Consider the following 17495-nt stretch of genomic DNA (forward strand, 5'->3'; position numbering starts at 1 on the left):
CATCTGTAAAAGAACTCGAGGATGGGGAAAATTTAAACATTTCAGACTTGTCTCATTAGAATTCTTATCTCATTTCTTGTAATGATGTGGTTTTGTAGAGCCTGATGACGGATGGATCTAACGTCTCAGCCCTGTCCTAGCCTTCTAGGGTGAAGCCCCCCTTTCTGATCGCTGAAGAACCCTTTCTATTGTAGTGATTTTCACCCAATGTAGTCCTGGCGACTTCAAGCTGGCTGTGCCCTTCCTCTAACAATGACCCTGACATACTCAAATGTCTAACTGGAACTTTTGAAAAAGGTTTAAGAAAAAGAATAATATGAAATGACATTTACAAAGGAAAAAGATTAACTGAAAGCGATTTTTAGGCGTAGCAGAATAGAAGGGCATAATGCTTTTTGTACAAATTGGATTAATCAGTACAAAAGCAAACAAAGGAAGTAAACAAAGTATTATTTGCTGTTCATTTTGACTGCGATAGCTTTTAATTACCTGTAACTAATATAGAAAGATAATGGATTTAATTGTAAACTAAATAAATTGAGTGTGCATTAAATTTGTCTATCGGTGTGTACTCTTTAAAATAATTATTTATAATTGAATGATGAAACCACATTATGAAAGGGAAGCAGAAAGAGAAAAGAGGTAAAAGGAAGTGGAAAAAGAAACAGAAGAGGGAAAAAAAGATTTGTGTTGTTTTTATAAACTAGGATGCCATGGACCTAAAGGATAAGGTTTAGAGGGCTGTTGAAGGCTGAGGTTATAATTGTTGCATTTGGTTAAGGAATGTGAGAAAATGTTGATAGATATTGAGGACATTTTTTTAAATATAGATATTAAAACTCAAGTTTATAAGTGCTTATGCTGTTCTACCCAAGTGATAACCAGCAACAAACTTGTACAAGTTTACCCTTAATAACTGCATTATATTTCATAGCGTCAAAATTTTGTCTACCATTCATAATTAAGATGCGATCTGTCAGATGATGAACCTATTATTAAGTAGCTACATTCTGGTGTGGTCCAGTATGTATAAGCAGGCCACAATAATCAGTATTTATAACACTTGGAAATGGTTTGCAGCAATGTAGTAAGAAAATTTATTCATTCTTGTATTGATTTAAGTCTTGGAAATAATATATTGTACAATTATGGCAATTGAGTGACAGATTATTCAAAAAATATTATTTAAAAAAAATTTTTAGGCGTTTTTCCTTATTAGGTAAGAATACCGAGGAAACTGTAGCAAATTTATTTAAAGGAATGGCATTTATTTCTTGAATAAATTAAATATACGGCAACCTTTTTAAAAATAAGTTGTATTTTACCTTGGGTAACTCAAAGATTTATACTTAGCACATTTGAATGAAATATCCGGGTATTAAATATCCACCAAAAACAATAGAGGAAACACTGATTATTAAATGTATTAACATCAGGCATTGTATATGATATCACACATTGTAAAATTTATGATGTATGTAATAAAATATAATTATCTTTATCTCACACATAATATATAACAATATTCCACAGTCATAAAACTCTCAATATACTCATTTAATTTTACTTACAAAAATCCTAATTCAAATAACATTTGTATTTATACAACATGTAAATAATTAAGGCAAGACTAGGAAAATAATTTACATACTTATTTACAGTTTTATATACAAAGCTTATTTTATGAAATGTTTGCTCTATTATTGTTGAAATTTTAACTGTAGTATGGGTCAGCACTTTTAAGTTACTATCTCTTGGATCGCCGTTGAGATTTTTCATTTGTCGACTCCGATGAATGGTTTGAAGATTGTGAATCTGGAAAGAAAATTATCTTTTTGGTGAAACTGAGGTTAAACTATTAACTAAAAACGGACCTTTCTGTTTTCTTGAAGCCCCATCTCTTGGTTGGGGCTTGTGCAAATATTGTGGAGGTGGAGGTGGCGGTGAAGGTGGGTACCTGTCGAACGGTGGGAGGGGTAATGGTGGTGTGAAGTCACCCAACGTCGGTGATGAGATTCTACCAAGGGGCGGGGGACGAGATGGCGCAGATATCAGAGGAGGTGGAGGAATAAATTCTCCTGGATAGAGCATGAATGGCGGCGAAGTCGCCGGCCCGAATGGCGGCATATCTCCATTAACTTCCATACCTGTTGATAAAAAAAAAAAAAAAATACGAAGCTATATCCTAACCCCAAAAGTTTTGTTTAACATTTAACATTCATCACAGATTATAACCGGTAAAACAAAAATACTTTATTGTGTACTATTATGGGATAGAAAAATGCTACTTTTGAGATTACCTTTCAATTTATCTTCTGGAAGGTGATCTCCAGAAATTTCTAAGTTAGTCAGTCTATTTCTCAACTGGGCTGCTTCAACTTGAGACTCTTTCAGTCTTCTTTCTGCCTGTCGCAGAGAGACCTAAACAGAAACAATTTATTAAATTAGACCAGGAAAAATATAGAACAGTTAATTCTCTCTCACCCAATAGCCATCAGCTTTTTCCTCTGCATTGGCGATAAGTTTTTTAAACGATGTCTCTTGATCTATTATCTCTTTTCTAAGTGTTTCGTTTTGACTTCTAAAAAAAAAAAAATCAGTAAATAAAAGTTTTTTATCAACTTAAATTAACAAATAGTAAGCAAAACTTACTTGTATGTCTGGTTCTCTTCTCTCAAGCTTCGCATCTGCTCATAAATTGTATGATCATCACTTTGTTTTTGCAGCCAAAGAGCTTCTTTAGTACCAAGTTGCCTGAATTAAATAAAATTAAATATATATAATAATATTATCTTTGCATTCAAACTGATTTAATTTAAGCATAATAAAATGCTCACTCTTGAAGTTGAGTTTCTTTTTCATTAAAATAGTCTGACAAAACTTTGAGCCTTGTCAGCCCTTCAATCTTTGCCTTTTCAGCTTCCTCATATTTGTTATTCAAATCTTCTATTTGATTTTCTAACAGCTTTTGTTTTTCTGAAATTTACAATTCATCATTACATGTGTAAACAAGAAGAAATTATTATACTACCTAATAATTCCTCTTTCTCTTTTCGAAGTGCTGCTTTTTCTTCTGTTAACTCAAGAAGTTTCTTTTCGGCCACGACCAAAGATAGACGTACTTCCTTAGACTCAAGCCACCTTGAGAGGGACTCAGATGACTTGAGTCCGTGCGCTTTTTGCAAAGCAGACTCTGCCAACTCCTTTTCGATTGTGAGTGATTCGCACTCTTTCTTCAGCTTACCCATTTCATCTTCGAGTTTTATCACGGTCGCCTTGCTGTCCTCAATTGTCTGAAAAATTTGCAGTCATCAAAACGTTAACAATGATTAAATTAATAAAATATGACCCTCCATGAATGATTTCGTCAAATTTTACTCACTTGTTCTAATTTAGCCACTGAATCTTGATAATGTTTAACTGCCACTTGTTCTTCACTCATCATAAGATTCAACTTTTCCTCAAGTTTATCCTTTGTATCATTGCTCTTCTGCAGCTTTACCATTAGAGTTTTGATCTAAAATATAATAATAAAAACACGATAGTCTGCTTGATAAGGCTCTTCATTCAAAACTAAAAACCTAAAACTACTTCGCAACATAAGTCAAAATTCATATTGTTGCGGAAAAAATGTTGGCAAGGGAAAACAAATCACCGAAAACCAGGACAACACTCAGTTAATCAAAAAGACATATTAAAGTGCCCACATACTTGGGTATTTTAATACATCTTATATCCCGCGAGTCGCTACTATAATGATGTAAAAAATTTGAGATAGACTCTAAAAAATAGCTATAGACAATACTTGTAACGTATATAAGAGACATTTGCTATGAAATTCTCTGCTTGGAACAAATGCTAGTTAATTAAAATTCCATTTTGTAAAACATAAATCATCAGTGAAATGATAAACACTGGAAAAATGCCTAGCCAAACCTTCTGAAACTTGAATATGGAAGTGCAAATATTTTGCTAGAAGGGGCCAACCAGCCAAAAATTCATGCAGCAGAGTTTTCGAGAGGAATTAAGAAGAAAACTGGTCCCGACTGACAAAAAGAGGGCTTTAAGGAATAACTTAAAGGGAGTAAAGTATAAACAACTTCTAATGGGGGTGAGAGTAGGTGTCCATTGTGTGGAGAACTTATCATGGTAGCATATAATAACAGGCCTCAAAGAACTAAGCAGAAAAAAAATACGACCTATGTGCGGCCAGGAGCCATGGTAGTAGGCACAAATCACTGTTCGAATACCTCAGGGCCATAAAGACTTTTAATTGTATATAGTTTCTTTGTGTCTCCATGTATGTGATGTATGTCATTTATTGGAATGAATGTATTTATTTGCATGAATGGAGAGGCTTATCCCCAACTACCCCGAGGAATATCGAGTATTCTGGAGTAGTATGAAGAATGTGTGAATGTAATTTTTTAACAAAAATGGTAATTTATCCCCAATTACCTAAGGAATATCGAGTTCTTTGGGGTAGAGTGAATGAACGTGTGAATGTAATTTATTAGCATGAATGGAGAGGTGTATCCCCAATTAGCTTGAGGAATATTGACTACTCTAGGGTAGAGTGAATGAATGTCTGAATGTAATTAACATGAATGGAAAGGTTTATCCCCAATTACCCCGAGGAATATCGAGTTCTTTAGGGTAGTGTGAATGTAATTTATTAGAGTGAATGGAAGGGCATATTCCCATTACCCCAAGGAATATAATCTTGGGTAGAGCATGTTTTTATCTTGTTTGTGTTTCTGTTTATTTGATTTTATTTGACTTATTTTGCCACAATTGACGAAGCCCTGAAGTACAGAGAGGCTAGCAATAGGACAAAGAAAGGAGATAGTTGGTTACTGTTGTACCATAAAATATCATAACTCAGCTGGAGAAACAAAAAAATAAATTAGTTGGATTAACACATGAGAAAGATAAGAAAAGAAATACAAAGCAAAGGAAGAGAGGATGACCAATGTAGTTTGCTGCACCAAAAAATATTTAAAAAAGCACATTTTTATATGCATTTCCTTCATATATATTTCCTTATAATCAAAAATGAGATAGAGCACACAATCAAAAGTCTCAAAAAAGAAAAGGCTACCAGACTGACAAAATGAGGAACAAGATACTTCAACTAGGCATTTCACTTCTCCTTCCTCAATTGGAATGAATACCTTTTAAGTCAGATAGTACAGAATGGCTAGGTACACAATTATTGACTTTTTTAAGGATATTTCAACTAAGAGGTTACAATATTCATACACAAAAAGGATGAAATTTTAAATTAAGAAATTATAGACCAATAAGCTTATCGCCAGTAGTTAGTTGTATTTTCTCCAGATTTTACAAACTCGTACAAGGAACACCCTAGGCTTCAATCAACCACCAGAACCGGATTTAGGATAGGCTTTTCTAAAATTAATCTACATACATTAAATCAACTAATAGAAAAGACAATTGAATACTAAACTCTAATATATTTGGAATTTATGATTATTTGAGTCAGCCAGACCTATATGTAAATCTAAAATGCATAAATAATATACACATATTATCAGATGTGAATACTGGCATAAAATACCTCTTCAGATTTAAGTTCAAGCTGATCTTTCAGCGAGAGTATTTCATTGTTGCTGCTTTCTTTAAGTTTCTTGATATCAGCAATCAATGCCGATCGTTCGCCTTTCTGCTTGTTCTCAGAGAACAACTGCCGCAGTTTGCTATAATTTGTTTCCAGCATGTTGCACTTCTTGATAAGCCCTTGCTCTCTCTCCTCAGCCTGCGATTTTTCCATCTAAACAAACACTTTCATGAATAAAAGGTACGACACTAACTGGGTAAAAAAATAACCTTAAGCTGTGACAGCTCTGCTTTCAGTGCTTCAACTTCATAAGTGGACATTGAAGATTCTTTAGAAAATTTATTAACCTAAAACCATGTACAAATTAGAATTTTTAAAATGATGACAAGAGTTAATATTTACAGCTTCTTCTGATTGCTGAAGTCTTTCCTCGAGAGTAATCCTTTCCTTTTGCAAAATGAAAAGCTCATCTGCTAAGCTGTTGTTTTTCATCATTAACTCAACGTCCCTTTTAGAATTCTAAAATTTACACATGATTATAACATAAACATTCTAAATTTTTAAGAAACATTTAATATACCTCTATGTAATAGCTGCCGAGTGAAAAGACCAAAATGACTCCTGATGTGAAAACAAGGAGGAGCACGGTTTTCCATGACATCCATGAGCTGTCACCATCAGAGAAATTCTATTCAGGAAAATACAATAAATTTATCTTTTAAAAAAAATTGTTTAAACATTACATTTCTTACCTCTTTGCTAACATGTTCCTGTGTGTAAGGAATATCAACTTCTTCAGATAGATTTGAAGGGATATCAAGTTCATCTGTAATTAACAAATTAAAGTAAATATTTATATGATTTAAACAAGTTTGTAAATCCCAGGCCCTGAAGATGATCTCAATAAAGATCGAAACGTCGCCACGATAAAGAAAATGTTTTTCTAAAATCTACATCACACCAGACCATATCTCTCCATCTTCAAATAATCATTAATGGTCACTAAACACCACACATTGTTTTTAAATGTAATACAATTATTTATGTGGTCAAATATTATTAGCTATATTTTTTTTAATGGTTAAAGTATTTTCCTAAAGGGTTTCAAACACAAAACAGGCTGTCCATTGACGGCATTCAATATTATATTACAATAAATTGTCGCCACTATTTACTTGTTTTTAATTATAGTTTTTCATTGAAATAAATCAATTCTCAAAGTAAAAAACATTTATACAATAAATATCGTTGGATATTTCATATTTTAAATTGTCCTTAGAATAAAAAAATCTCAGTTATTCTGATTTCCTTTGAATGGCCAAAAGTTAGCAATCAAAATGCCAAGTCAACAAGATAAATTAAAATTACCTTCTTACCAATCTCTGGTGATTATATATATTATATTTGATTAATGAGCATCAGCTTTGTTAATAGTGATGATATAAAATCCACCTTGACCGTCCTCTGATCTTTTTATATAAACAACGTAAAATTGGTAATCATTAATTCAACATTCTTAGATTTGTAAATGATTTTCTATTATTATAATCACATCAAAACTGTTTAGAAGTTGTAACCACAGAAAGCTCATGCTCAAAACAAAATCATCTCGCTTTTTGTAAACTCATTAAATTAAACTTGGTAAAGATGATGCATAAAGTTAACCATGCATTTTTGAATAAACTTAACAAACGAAATTCAAATAATTTGTTTTGTATGAATGGGCCCTACAATTCCAAAAAACAACTCTGTGCGTCCTAATCAACATGATGACAGAAATACAAAAGGCTAAAATGTTTTATTTAATTTTTGCAGTATACAGTAAATCCAATGTTATTACCCTAACCAAAACAGGGAAAATAACTAAATATTGAAACATTAAAACTGAAAGCTAAAACGTTTCAAAAAATTTAGCTAAACCAGAAAAAAATTATGTTTCAGTATTAGAAGTTTTGACCACTTTTTTACTCATGAACACTCCGGATCAAGGTATGGTCTTGAAGAAAAAAGCAAATTCAGTTGTTATTGCCAAGCTACATATTTTAAGGTCATCATCAGGGCAAAACTATCTTAATTATGTCTATATTGACATATTTAAGTTTTTAAAGGCAAATGCAAATTTCCTTGAAGAACAACTCCTTATATATATAATTTTTTTAAAAGATTATATCTTGATACAGTGTTCACGAATAAATTTTTTATTTAACTACTACTACTACTACTACCATTTTTAAAAGAAGATTATTTTATTTAACTGTTGCTCTTGACAGAATTTTTTTTTTTTAAATTCCAAGAGATTTCCAAAGAATTCATTTTAATATTTAACCTTTAAAACTTTGTATACATTAAACATTAAAAAAATTTCTTACTTGTATCAGTTTCTTTGTTGAAGTCTCCATGATGACTGGGAGATTTGCTAAACAAATCTTGGAAGCTGGCCAGGGCAGAGTACAATGCGGAAAACATACAATCACCCCCATTTCCAATGGTCACACCGATTTCTTCATAAGCTTCCGACCTTTTCTGGAATTCACTGGTGATGTCGTCATATTCATCAGCTTTATAATCAAGTTCTTTGGCAGCCTCTTCTGTAGGTAGAAGGCTGATTTCTTTAACTTCTGTAGGTTGGGTTTCGGAATTTGTAGTTTGAGTTTCCTTTGCTGTTTTTGCTTCTTCAGAGGAAGTAGTTGAAGGTGCTTTATTTACATCAGTTTCGTAAATATATTTATTAAATGTAGTTGTTTCATGTTGGACATCAGAGCCTGTTGTTTCAGATGTATGGTCAATTCCTGTACTTGCTTTATCAACAGAAGCAGTTGAAAGCACTGATTTATTTAAATCAGTTTCATCAGTGTATGTATTGTATGTAATTGGCTGATGTTGGACATCAGAGCTTGTAGTTTCAGAAGATGTTTCCATAACGGTTTTTGATTCACCAGAGGAAGCAGTTGAAGGCACTGATTTGTTTAAATCGATTGCTTGAGGTTGGACATCAGTATGTATAGTTTCAGAAGTTGGTTTCATTTCTGTTTTCACTTTATCATTTTCTTGAGAAGGAGTTGCTGGGGTGTTTAAATCTGTTTTATGAGCATGAGTATCATTTGAAACTTTCAGAGGTAGAGTGTCAGAGATTATATCAGGCGATGTTGGTTCAAATGCTTCTTTAACTTCATCAGACTCCAAGTGAGTAGGTGAACTCAAATCATCAACAGCTATTTTATTTGCAACTTCCTTAGGTTGGCTTTTATCAGCCTCTGGGAGAGTGTTTAAAGGTGTTTCAGATAAATTTGTTTCATTAGCATGTTCCCTACTATTAGTCTCTGGAGATTGGATATCAGTGATTTTATTTTGCAATGTTGGTTCCAATTCTGTTTGAACTTCAGGTCTTGGGATAGTGGATAAATCTGAAGCTGTATTCAAATCTTTATCGCCAGTATGCATTTCATTTAATGTTTCCAGAGGTTTTGCAACAGAGTTTTTATTTTGGTACGACTGTTCCAATCCTGTTTTAAATCCACCAAATTCTAAAGGTGTTTTCAAATTTGTATTGTCGGTTAATGTTGCATCTGAACTCTGACGAGTCTGCATTTGAACATATTCTGGGGGAGTAGTAACTGGTGTTTTGGGCACTTTTGTTTCATCAGTTTCATTCGTACTCTCTGGGAATTGGATATCAACACTTTTATTTTGTGACATTGGTTCAGCGTTTGTTTCAACTTTATCAAGTCCTGGGGAAGAAGTGTTGAAATATTTATCATCAGTGGGTTTTTTATTGGATGATTCCTGAGGTTGACCATCAGTGATTTTACTTTGTAATGTTGGTTCCAATCCTGATTTAACTTCACTAGACTCTGGCAAAGTTGTTGCAGTTGTGTTAAAATAATCTGTTTGATTAACAGGAGTGGCATTGGTGGTGCTTTTTTGTTGGTTTTCTACCAACCTATGATGTTGATCCGTTACACTGACAGGTTCAGCCATTAGATTAGGTACAGCTTCTTTTGTACTAGATTCGTTTCCAGGTATCATTTTTGAAAATATTCCCTCTGCATTTTCACTATTATCATCGACATGATTTGTAATATTGTCCGGGTTCACTGTATTATTAATATGCACATCACTAGGCTTTGCAGTTAATGTTGATTCTGTAACTTCTATAGGTTGATTTCTATTTGCATTATGATCTCCATTTGAGTATTCTAATGGTTCTTTCTCTAAATTTTCTGTTTTATAAGTATTATAATCATTTGTGCTATTGTTAAAACTATCATTGACATGCATATCACCAACCTTAGGATCTAATGTCGGACTTGGTTCTATTTTACTTTCATTTATGTTCACACTGTAATTTCCATCTTGCACTTGGTTTGTAAAATTCTGTTCTGACGGTAATGCATTGGTATTTACAAGACTATCATTGTACGTGAAGTTATTGTATGTTTCGAAAGATTTCTTTTCATCTGTCGGTAAAATGTTGTCTTCCATAGTTTGGTTATTTTCTACCATTTCCTTAATGGCTGGTTTTGAGGGTACATTCTGTTCTTTTTTAGCCGAGCCCAACGTACTGCTTTTTGAAAACCTATTTTTATTCCACTTACCTCCCACCAGTGTTTTTTTTGGTACTAGTACCTTCTCCTCTCTGTAGAAAATGTTACTTATGATTCCCTCTTGTTTATTCACCTGTAAATATTAAATGAAAAATAAAATTACATGCAATCTAAATATTAGTGAAAGGGCTTACCCGGGCGAGCAATATGTTTCCATCATTACTCATTCCAAACACCTCACAATTATCACCCTTTTTTAATTTAATTTTATATTTCGAGTCTGTGGCAGGGTAATCCGTAACTATACTTCCATTCGATATTGGATCTGTAAAGATATGCTTCATGTCAACCTACAAACTTATTGTCAGAGCCTATTTAAAAAATAAAAAAAATCTTTCTAGTATAAAAAAGCTTTAAAAGTTACAGCTTTATTATTTTGAAAATGTATTGCTTTATAATGAAACTGTCATTTATGTTCATTAAGCATGATGATATAAGATTGTATTTAATTTTAAGTTTTTCTTATTGGTAGTAAAGTAAAATGTAAGTTTTAATTTGAAGCAAGAGCCCTTTACAAAAATAAAGTCAAAACGCAAAAGTACATAAAATAAGACAATTTCATTTTATTATTCCAGTGTTTGCATAATATTATTTTTCATATGAATTCTAATGAAAAATAATTGACAGTAATTCTCTAATTAATTGATTAACAGTAAACAATAAATGTACAACATACTGTTAAGTTCAGACATAAGTAATAATTAAGTAGTAATAATTAAGTAGTAATAATTTCTAAATGCCCATCCTCTATATTCAAAATATTTTACCTACTATAAGTAAATTTTTTTTGTGGTGTAGAAATAAATGCAAGCAAATTAAAATTTTGCCAAAACTTTATTTCCTGCTGTTTTCTTACTTGTTAACTCTAAAAGGTAACATAATTTTTTTTTTTAGATAAGACAAATGAAATTACACCCCCTCAAAAAGAAACACATATGAAAGGATAGTGTTTAAATATTATTATTATTGTTAAAACTGGCATTACGCAAGAACAAATATCCATTAAATAATACAATATTTACACATACCACTTTGAAATATTGTTTAATCAATTTTTAACAACTTATTGCAGTGTAAGTATTGCTTACTGTTAAGTTACAAGTTCAGTTTATTTAAAAATCACTTTTACACTTTTTTTTAAATTGGGTTATTGCCCATCTCATAAGTGGCATGTAGGCCGAGCAAGCAGGACGCGGGACCTCAGGAGTGGCAGATGTTTTCACACAAAGCTTGTATGTGTGAGCACCATCCGCATCCCTCATGCAGGGGTTAACCACCCCTGGTTAAGCACCCTTTTACCCAATCGTTAAATTACGATATTGCCAAAACACTGGGAGCTGTTGTTTTTGTCACCGCACTAGGTAATAACACTCCAGGACAATTAAAAGAGCGCAATTAGCCCACATAGAGTTTGGTGTGTACAAAATGAAAATATCATCAGGGTGATTATTATAAACTCAATGCACCGGTTGATGAGAATGGTCATACCTGCCCTGATTTATCAGAAATATCAATGAGGGCTCGTGAAGCCCCCACAGACTACACACACACCATTTTATATTTCATTTTCTTTACTAATATTTTTCTATATTCATTAATATACTTTAATTTATATTAATAAAAAGGAAAAAGGAAGACAACACGAGAAGCTCATATTTTGTAGAGTAAACTTGCTGATACGATAAATCAAATAATTTATCTACACTACCTGGTTTTCGCCTAGTAAGTCACTTCTTGCTTACAGCCAGTTGTGTAGAAGTCTACGTTGTGTTGTGCATGATGTGTTTTGTTATAATGGTCTGGTTAATTCTTCCCTTTTGCTCTCCCAGCATTAAGTAGGCTACAGAGGGCAGGAGTTTGTTTTCATGTATATTAACCCAGGCCCATTTCCATTGACCCCAAACTTTTTACTCGCAAACTAGACATGTTACCCTTTGGAACGTTCTGATTCGAAGGTCTATAATGGCCACGTTTTTGCAGCTTTATCAGCTTTCCTTAATAACTGCATGTTCAGGAGCCCAGACAAAATAAACTCTCTTTCCCTGTGTTGGAGGCAATGATATCAATACATCCTGAACATTGGGAGTCATTTGAATAGGAACAGTCCAAGGCAAATTTTAAATCAGAGCAAATCACGTAACCGTCGTTGTCAAGCACACAAGATTAAGAGACGTAGCTCAGCGTTATATTTACTACAGAACTGATGCAGAGAGAAAAGAAATTTGCTAGGACCACATATAGACGCAACTCCCACACCACTGGAGCTCTTTGATCCATCCTTATAGACAAACACTGCATGACAGAATGCATTTCTTATTTTCAGAAACTCTTCCTGTTATAGATGAAAGGGTGAAAGAATTTGCGACATTTGCCTAGTGAATATAATAAAACCTCTATTATCCATCTAGGGTTCGATTGTACTTGAATCCAATTATCCAAGCACTATAAGTACAGGTATACAGGTGATGTTTGAGCAGAAAGTCACTACTGATTTGAATAACACTATCTTTTGTCTTGTTGTTGAGGTAAATGGCACAAGTATAGCAAAAATTAGCTGAGGATGATGCCTAACCCATATGGTCACTGTAGTCATCATTGTTTAATATTAAAAAAGTTATATCAAATGTACAACAGCAGATGGTTGGATGTCTATACATGTAAATCTGTTTTTTCAACTGATATTTTTTTTAAGAGCTTTAGCTCACACTATCTAATGGGCTGAGGTTCTATACAATGTGTAGCAGACACCTTGGTAGTAAATTCGTAAATGGACATCTCCACCGTTCTGCCTTTCCCCTCCTTATCCTCTGCAAGACAATGTTTTCCTTTTTCGACAATCTAACATCTCTCAAACTTTAAATGCGGTACCATCGTTTTTCTAGAAAATCGTTCGGCCCCAATATCTCTGTCTCATGGGGAATGTTAGTTTCATTTACCTCTCGCCCCTGCCCTTCCCAACCCTCTACCCTTCCCTATCATCTACCCTGCAAGCTCTTCCAATTTCCTTGATTTTTAGCCTCTTGTCTGCCAAGTGCCCTCAGTTTTAGTTTTACATTGTTAAAATTTGCAGTAATTTTCAGAATATATTTTTTGTTTTTGTTGTCTTTATTTATATATATTTTCTTATCAACTCTGTATAGTGTGTATGTATGTACATATATGAACAGAGTTGAGCTAAATAATTCAATTAAGAGTACTGTAGTATGATTATTCAGAAATCGTGAGATGTGATCTGGTGTGATGTAGTTTTCAAAAAAACATTTTCTTTATCATGCCAACGTTTCGATCTTTATTGAGATCATCTACAGGGCCTGGGATTTACAAACATTGATTTAACCATAAAGAAAATGTTTTTTTTTTAAACCTACATCACACCAGACCGCATCACACGATTTCTGAATAATCATCGACAAACGGTCACTAATCACCACACATTTGTACTGTAGAATGTTTTTTGTTACTGTTTTAAAATTCTGTGAAAAATTTTCAATTATATATAACTTTGTTTTTCCCCTTCCATTTGTATACTTCTGTTGAAAACTATAATATCTGAGGAATGTACTGTCAAATTTTGTACAGAATTAGTGCACCTCAAAAAAAGTAAGAGAAGTTCGAAGCGAACAAAAAATAATTCAGGCTGGGAGTCCAGAATAACATTTTACCATCCTAAAATTAGTACCAAAAAGGTTAATGTTATTCTGCTATTGGATTATATATAAAATGCTTATTGTATGCTGTTTACAACTAAAGTGTATCTTATTTTTTAATTGCTGAAATAAACAGTATTCCATTGTTTATAAACATGGCCTAGAAATTGATTTCTAGAATCGACAGCAGAAAAATATAGGCAGAATAATGCAAAAAAAAAATATTGGAGCTTGTTTGTATGCCGTTATGAAGATCTGACATATATTTCTACAGCACTATCAATTACACAGCTGAAATTGATGCCTTGGATGGTGACAACGATGATGAAAGGATTAGTGCTTTGAATTGAAGTAAACTACTGTAAAAAAAAAAAAAAAAACAGCTTTCAAGACTATTTTGTTTAGGAGACCTAAACAGGTTGTACAATCAAAGAAGTGATCATCATTAGGAGACAAACCCAAGACTGAAGATTTTACAGACCTAATCAGCAAGGATAGTCACATCAGCACGATACATGGTGAAGCTACATGTTTAATGCCCTGAAGATTTCGATGACAGACATGTTACACAACATTAGCATTATTAAGTAATGTTCTAAGCAATAGATTGTGTTGGGACAAACCATCCTGATGCTCGAATCCTGTCAGACTTCTTTCCGTATTGTATCAAGCGTCAACACTCCCAAACGAAAAAGTTTAAATACTTGTTAGTGTAAGTGCAAGTTAGAAGTTGCATGGTAACTTTCGAAGCTGCACACAGAAAATCCTCCGATACTTACTGGAACATTCTGAATCTGCGCATCTCAATGATATCTTGTCCAATTCCTCGTCGATCGCGAGGAGGCTCGGAACCGAAAAAACTAGAATTATTATTAAATAAATATTCATTTTTTATAGGGCCAACTCATCACCAGTCGACGGCCCGAACGGGAGAATAACCTGACTTTGACAATTGAGACACGGATAATAGAAAGTCTCGCCCCTTGTACACGTAAGCCTTCCATCGGCCTCCAACTTCCAAGGTAAAAGTTCAGACACGTCAAAAAACAAGTTTGGTGAACTATTCCTGTTTTTCGTAAACCGTCCGTGTTTGGTGAACTCAATTGAGACATAAAGAATGCAATGACATAATATTTCTTAAAAGAAATATTGAATTGAACTGAACTAAGGACGGAACCCCGGCTTCCCCTCGCATTCCATAATCATCAGAATCATCTATCCAGGAGGAGATCGTTGGCATTAGCTTCATCGCCCAGGAAATCGGCCTTGCTTCCCTACAATTGATTTCACCAAAAGCAATATGACTACAATAGAATAACAACACCAGAAATTAATTTGCCAAAAAAATTTGGAGGCTTCTCTTTTCCCCGATACTGACGTCAAATTGACGTAGTCAATATTGATGTCCTCTTTGCCAGTTCCTCCTTGACTCCTTCAGCAGCTTGACTTCATTCAAGGTCATATCGGTTTGCAACTGATCGTTGTGTGTACTGCGTATTAATCTTGTTTTTTTAATTATTTACCTTTAATTTTAAAGTTTGACATCGTCGTTCCAAAATTCTGTATAAATGTGCTTGAAGTTTTAGGATGTGAGACTGGATTCGACGCATTTTGTGCCCTGACTCTAGGTACATATTAGTGTGAACGTTTTCCTTTCGTTTGTGATCTCACAGGACGGAAATAAAATGAATCCAAGGCAGGACAGCTCGGATTCGGAGAGTAACTCCGCTGAAGAGTACAAGTTTTCCGGTCAGAGTGATTCCAGCGGTTCGGAGAATAACGCCGGCCCAGAAGAAGACAGGAGGTGCAGAAGTGTCAAAAAAGGCCAGTACAAATCGAGGGGGAAGTGCTTGAACAAAAACGCAGTTATGGCGAGGCAGAATCGTCTGAGGAAAAAGCTATACTTAGAGAATCTGGAGGAGGAGGTCGAATCGCTAAGAGAAGAGAACCGCAGGCTCAAGTCACACTCGAAAAAAGACAAAAAATCGATCAAGAAGTTGACTGACGAGGTAAAGTACTTGCGCAGCCTTGTGTCGAACAGGACCGACATATGGAAGATCCTTAATAGCCTGAATTCTACGCTGAAAGCGAAAGAACCTTCAGTGACCGTAGAGCGGTTGCCTACGGTTGAAGATCCCCTCCTTACCCAGGGGCTCCCGAGTGAAAGCGGAGACCCTCTTCTCAACTTCATGCCCGATGACTCAGAGCGCCAGGTTGGTATTTGTCTTCACCTTTCAGAAGGGCATGTCTCAATGGGGTTTTGTCCGCATTGTAACATTTCAGCATTGAACAATGAACTGTTTTTCTAATTTACCAAACGCATAACAAATGGTCAGTATCCATTATTAATTTTTTTAAAAATAACTGTATTATATAAAACTGGCATTTTGTCACTGTGCAAAGGGTTATTTTTCTTGTATTGGATTAAAATTAGTTATGACAATGCCTCGAAAAAAGTTTCTGTACAAATTATTTGTTTTCCAGTCACTTCAAGAATCATTTGGAAGGCTTGCAGTTCACCTTCCTTATGGAAATCAAGGTGCAGTAGTTTATTATTACTTAATAACTTATATATTATAACGAAACCTGTATTATTTCAACAAAAATAAAGCAAACTTTTTTTAAAGAAAAAAGAAACTTGTTTTTATCTTAAAAAAAGAAAGAAATAAAAGATTCAATTATTTTACTCATTGCACCCAGTTTTCTGATTTCAGAAGAACCCGAGAGATGAAGTCTACCCAACTTTAGCAGGTGCGCCGTTAAAATTACGAGGTAAATACTTTGAGAATATTTCGAGTAATTGTCAGAATTGTTATTAACGAATTGGATCCCACCTGCAGATGCATCTGGAGGCATGATCGTCGCTTACAAACAAAAAATCGGGCTGCAAATATTGAAAGCCCCAATGTGTGGTTGTTTTTCAGGCGAAGATGAATGTGATAAAATGCTAACAAATAATTTATTACAGACGCCGAAATATCTCTATAAACTAATAGTATGATTTAAATAAGTTTTTATTTAATTTATTTTTTAATTAATAAAATATCAAAAATAACAAAAGAAAGTGGTCTTGTCTTGACAAGTGATTGCCCCTGTTTCTGTATGGAACCTGTCTTTTTAAATTTTGATAAACAAAAAAATGTAATTCCTCGTTTATTAATTTTTTTTAAAATCAAACCCTTGAAGTATGATTAAATTAATCAAAATAATTATTCATCTATTGTTGAGGTACACAGGCATTTTGAGTATTATATACTTTTCAAAGGTTTTTTATTGGAGGTAAGAAAAACTTTTAAAATTAGCACTTTGATACATATCTAATATTTAACAATTTATTTTGTTGTTCTACCTCTAAGCAGAATAGAAATTTTTATTTACAAATATAATAGTCGCGATATTCCGAGCAGAATTGGGGAAATGGGTTTTTCAGATTATCAAATCGTTCAGATTATCTATAGCTTTTTATTAGTACAACAATTACGTATTGTACATATTTTTGATACGTTCATAATTATTGGGTTTTACGGAAAATAATGCGTTTTCTTTCAAATACTCCTATATGTAATAAACTTTGATAGATTATTCTTTTGTACGAATATCAACACTTTTTAATCCTCTTCCAAACAAAAATGTTTGTTTACCTCAGTACCATTTCATTACTTG

General features: G+C 33.6%; 2 protein-coding genes across 3 annotated transcripts; one reads left to right on the top strand and one right to left on the bottom strand.

Moving 5' to 3' along the window:
- Positions 1–1296: 1296 nt before the first annotated feature.
- Positions 1297–14787, bottom strand: LOC106667687 (transport and Golgi organization protein 1). The gene is made up of 16 exons (XM_014395783.2): positions 14612–14787; positions 10320–10450; positions 7951–10258; positions 6334–6407; positions 6162–6269; positions 5984–6100; positions 5851–5928; positions 5582–5794; positions 3383–3517; positions 3032–3293; positions 2838–2976; positions 2653–2754; positions 2485–2581; positions 2301–2421; positions 1875–2147; positions 1297–1815 (listed from the first exon to the last, which is right to left on the bottom strand). The coding sequence occupies exons 1-16, from the start codon at positions 14718–14720 to the stop codon at positions 1748–1750; spliced, it is 4335 nt and encodes a 1444-aa protein (XP_014251269.1). The 5' UTR covers positions 14721–14787; the 3' UTR covers positions 1297–1747.
- A 476-nt stretch (positions 14788–15263) lies between these two features.
- Positions 15264–16965, top strand: LOC106667689. Of its 2 annotated transcripts, XM_024230666.1 has the most exons (4): positions 15266–16045; positions 16317–16371; positions 16547–16604; positions 16673–16704. In XM_024230666.1, exons 1-3 carry the CDS (start codon positions 15518–15520, stop codon positions 16561–16563), a joined length of 600 nt encoding a protein of 199 aa, XP_024086434.1. In that variant the 5' UTR covers positions 15266–15517; the 3' UTR covers positions 16564–16604; positions 16673–16704. The 2 variants fall into 2 exon arrangements, with proteins under 2 accessions (XP_024086433.1, XP_024086434.1); XM_024230665.1 differs by lacking the exon at positions 16317–16371 and having other exon boundaries at positions 15264–16045; positions 16673–16965.
- Positions 16966–17495: the final 530 nt, after the last annotated feature.

Source organism: Cimex lectularius, unplaced genomic scaffold (genome assembly GCF_000648675.2).
Source record: "Cimex lectularius strain Harlan isolate CLEC.00 unplaced genomic scaffold, Clec_2.1 scaffold70, whole genome shotgun sequence".
NCBI classification, from domain to species: domain Eukaryota; kingdom Metazoa; phylum Arthropoda; class Insecta; order Hemiptera; family Cimicidae; genus Cimex; species Cimex lectularius.